This window comes from Lichenostomus cassidix, unplaced genomic scaffold, assembly GCF_008360975.1.
Source record: "Lichenostomus cassidix isolate B80296 unplaced genomic scaffold, HeHo_3.0 HiC_scaffold_221, whole genome shotgun sequence".
Taxonomy (NCBI): domain Eukaryota; kingdom Metazoa; phylum Chordata; class Aves; order Passeriformes; family Meliphagidae; genus Lichenostomus; species Lichenostomus cassidix.
Window position 1 is genome coordinate 1 of NW_028147623.1, and position 4,464 is coordinate 4,464.

A 4,464-nucleotide genomic window follows, 5' to 3' on the forward strand; every position below is an offset into this window, starting at 1 on the left:
CTGGAAGTTCCCTGAGGCTCAGAGGAGGCACTGCCCACACTGCTTTCCCTGTCCCTGTTGTGTCCCCAGGGGCTGCAGAGCTCTCATGGGTCACAGCAGACATTCAGTCCTTTATCTCTGGGTGACTCTGATGCCTGGAACAGGCTACATGAAAACAGATGCCAAAACAATTAGGTGTATTAAAAGCAGACAAATTTATTCAAGGCCTTCAAGGTACGTTCAGGCAAGCAAAGTCTCCCTCAGGGACTACACCCAAAATAGATACCAGATCACAAGCTCTTTATCTTTTTTAAGTTTTGTCTTATTAGCATATTGGTCCCTAATTCTCTAATCACACCTTCAGGCGATGATATTGACCACCCCAGGCCCTGCTCCCCCCTTTCCACTGTTGTTCAGATATTTTCTGGCCCTAGGGTAATTAATATGTCCTTGAATCTCTATCCAGAGAGCTTTGTTTTGGTTAAACGTGTTGGGAACAGAAGTTTTCTGCATTCTGTGAGAACAGAGAACTACACCAATTTACAGACACATGAAGAAAAAAAAACCCCAAAATTATTAAGGCATCATTGTGATCCCAGGGATATCCCAGACCATGTCACTTCATGCTCAGGATATGCAGTGGGGGGAAGAAGGAGGAAGGGGGAACATTTGGGAGGATGCCTTTTGTCTTCCCAAGTCACTGTTCTGTGGGATGGAGCCCTGCTCTCCTGGAGGTGCTGAACAGCTGCCCAGCCCTGGGAAGGGCTGAAGGAATTCCTTCTTTTGCTTTGCTCATGTGGTGCCTTTTGCTTTCCCTGTTGAAGTGCCTTGATCTCAACCCACTCCAGTTTTTACCCTCCCATCTCTCTTCCTGATCCCACTGGTGGGGAGTGACCGAGGGGCTGTGAGGTGCTGCCTGAGTTGAACCAAGACACCAACTGTCTGTGCTTTGCTTTGCAATGTTTCAGAGCAAGTGTGTGTTTTATTCACCTCAAGGAGTGTAACAAAAATTTCCCAACAGCTTCTAAGAGATAGAAATGCCAAACATATTTAAAGGGTTTGTGGATAACTTTGACATGCATGACAATGAGCCTGGAAATCACAGATGTTTATTTACTCAATGCTTAATGGATACTCAATTTACTTAAGCTTTTACTCAATGCTGAAGAGAGCTCCTGTGATTTTCTGTGAAGAAACATTCAGGGATCCCTTAGAGTGCTCTGTTCTTCCTAATTTACTTCACTGGGTTCTTCTTCTACTTTTACATGTTTATAATTTGAAAATTATAAAATATATGTTGTCTTTTGGAGAGGTAAATCCAACTTGGTTTCCATTCTGACTTTCAAGAAATTTCAGTGTCAGAGTGTGTGAATGACAGTAAATTCACTGTCATTCAAATATCCTGAAGAATTATTTGTTAAATTAATAGTGGAGGCTGTCACATGCAGCCTCATTCAGAGTCGTCATTGGTAGATGGCAGACATTAAATCCTTATATTGAAAGATTTTAGGATCCCACTATTACATTTTAGAGGAATCTGTTCCAGAGTCATGGCAAAATTCAAACAGATGAAACACATCAAATATTATCCTTTGGATCTCCAAGCAGGATGGAATTGACTTCTCCACGCTGATGTGAAATGTTTCACAGTAGTTTGTAGAACCAGAGAATCATGGAACCCCAGAACAGTTTGGGTTGGGAGGGACCTTGAAGCCCATCCAGTGCCACCCCCTGCCATGGGCAGGGACACCTTCCACTATCCCAGGCTGCTCCAAGCCCCAGTGTCCAACCTGGCCTTGGACACTTGCAGGGATCCAGGGGCAGCCACAGCTTCTCTGGGCACCCTGTGCCAGGGCCTCCCCACCCTCCCAGGGAACAAGTCCTTCCCAAGAGCCCATCCAAGCCCTCCAAAATGGGAGTATTCACCATCACTTCCTCTTGCAACTTCCCAGTTTCAAATGGAGCTGTGTGAACGTTTCAGCCTTTTTTGAAATTGTATTCCAACAGCTCATCTCTGGAGTTCTTTCCTTTGCCTCCTGAACCATGGGAGTTCTCCTCTGTTTTATTCTGCATTCTAAAGGGGCAAATGATGGAATTCTCAACTCTTCTGGAAGGAAAACCTTTTTCCCAATGAACCCATTATTTGCACACCACAGTTCTTGACCCTAAACTTGGGCTTGCACATGTTCCATGTGCAAGAGCCTCTGCATTTTTCAGTGGGGCTTCTATCCTGATTTTAGAAAGAAATTCTCTGCTGAGTGTGCAATTATCAGAGTTAATAGACACCAAAAAATGATTTTTGGACATCAAAAAGGATTTTTTTTAATAGTTTCCACAATCATTTCTACCTTGTAATTATTTACAAACAAATTTCAGCCTGCAGTGGTACCTTCTAGAACTTTACAGCTGTGCATGGTGTGCAAACACAGTTTTTTAAAGCTGTGGCACATGCACTGATTTGTGGCTAGCACAGGTTTTTCCCACGAGAACTCTTCTTGTGTTTTATAAATAAAGATAAAGTTTGGATGTTGTTGGAACAGTGTCCCAGAACTTGGGCAGTGCAGGCCTGGCCAATCAAGCCTGGGGGAAGGCTTCTGACTGACCAATCTGGGTGACTTTTGAGAACTCTATATATGTGATGAAATCAAAACAATAAAGGTCATTCCTTCTTGCCACTGAGAACTGGTGCTTTCATTACTCTGCTAGCTGCTCAACAGCGACACTGATTGCTTTTGCAGCCCCTGATGTGTCCCTGCGAGAGGCTGTGTGACAGCTCTGTCACCGCCCTCTTTGCACACTGCTGTCCCAGCCGGTTCCAGTCGCTTTGCAGCTGGTTCTGAGCCCCCCTAGCCCGCCGCTGTCCTGGGGCTGCTGGGGAGTGGCCCGTGGGGACAGCAGCGCCTTGCAGGCTCCTTTGTGACGTGTGGCTGCGTGTGCCCAGAGCCCATTGTGACACCTGGGGACACGGCGTGAGCGGGAGGCTATAAAAGGGCACCAAATGGCTAGGGGTGCTCACTGCCAGGGGAGCAGCTCCGTCTGGAGACAGCATCTCCCCGGGCTAGGGTAGCATCGGAGCGACTCCAAGATGTCCACGGACAAGGAGATGAGCAGCGACGTGCAGCCCAAGAAGAAGTGGCTGATGTTTGTCAGAAGGCAGAAGGTGAGGGATGGGCTAGCAGGCAGCTGCCTCGGGGCTCGGGGCGGGCTTGCGGGCACGGAGGGAGCTGCTGTGCCAGGGGGGCCGTTTGCACCGCAGAGGGCCAGCTGGTCCTCATCCTTCTCCTGCTCCGTGCAGCTGTCCAACTGCGAGTCACGGGCAGCCCCGCAGGAAGCTGAGGAGCACCGTGACTCCTGTGCTGCCTCTGTGGCGCAGGCGGCAGCAGCAGAGAGCCGGGCAGCCCCGCACAGCCCCAGGGGCCGCGGCCAGGCTCTGCTGCGCTCGCTGCGGCGCGGCTCCCGTGCCATCCTGAGCGGGATGGCGGCTGTGATCCGGCGACGCGGCCAGCAGCCGGGGACACGGCGGCCCCCGCATCAGGGCACGGGGACAGGGACGGCAGCAGCAGCCCCCGCACTGGGGCCGGAGAGCCGGGCAGCTGCCCCGCACAGCCCCTGCTGCCCACCCAGCCCGGAGCCCGGCCAGCTGGAAGCTCTGGGTGGGCAGGGGGCAGGGGCAGCAGCGGGGGCTGTGCTGACAGAACCAGGGATTGATGAGAAGTCCTGCGTCATCCTGGATGAAGAGTGGGAAGTGGAGAGCCTCCAAGAGCTGTCTGAAGAGGAACAGGACATAGACCCAAGCTGGAGAAGTGGAGAAAAGAGACCTCCTTTGAGGCCAAGAGAGGCATGGGCAGAGCACGGGAAGCTTCAGCTGTGCACAGCCACAGGCCAAGGCCCAGCTCTGCCCAGCAGAGCCCCTCACAGCGGGGAAAAGACCTCAACCCCAGACTTGATTCAGGAGCTCTGCCCCCCCAGGCCCTCTCCCAGCCAGCTGGAAGGTCTCGGACAGTGGGCTGGGTCAGCAGCAGGGACAGTCCTGGAGGAGCTACAGAGCAAGGACAGGGGCTGCTCCAGGGATCTCCAAGGTGGCAGTAGTGTGGAGGAGGAAATCGAAGTGTCCTGTTCACATGACCCAAAACCACTGGAGCATTGCAGTGGCTCAGGACGACTCCTAGAGCTTTCTTCCCCAAACGCAGATCAATCAGTGTCCAGTGGGGAAGAGAGCAGTGACCAGGAGTCGTCACAGGAGAACAGGAACAAAATCAGTGTCTACCATATATGGGTCAAGCCCTTCTACCCAGCGCTCGTGTTTGACCCCTTTGAGCTGCTGGCAGAAGAGGCAGACGCTGACCTGCCCAGCTCACCTCGTGCCCAGGCAGCTCATGGGGACACCCAGCCAGAAGCTGCTGCTCTGGGCAGAGCTCCTGAGGACAAGGAGCACCACGTGCATCCCACTGCCAAGGCACGAGAGGTGGCAAACACAGCAGCTTC

At 51.7% G+C, this 4,464-nt stretch overlaps 1 protein-coding gene across 1 annotated transcript; it reads left to right on the forward strand.

Moving 5' to 3' along the window:
* Positions 1-3,002: 3,002 nt before the first annotated feature.
* Positions 3,003-4,444, forward strand: LOC146421797 (uncharacterized; the record flags this gene model as incomplete). The annotated part of the gene is made up of 2 exons (XM_085047056.1): positions 3,003-3,139; positions 3,275-4,444. Coding segments are annotated over exons 1-2 (1,245 nt in total), but the record flags the coding sequence as incomplete, so codon positions are not given.
* Positions 4,445-4,464: the final 20 nt, after the last annotated feature.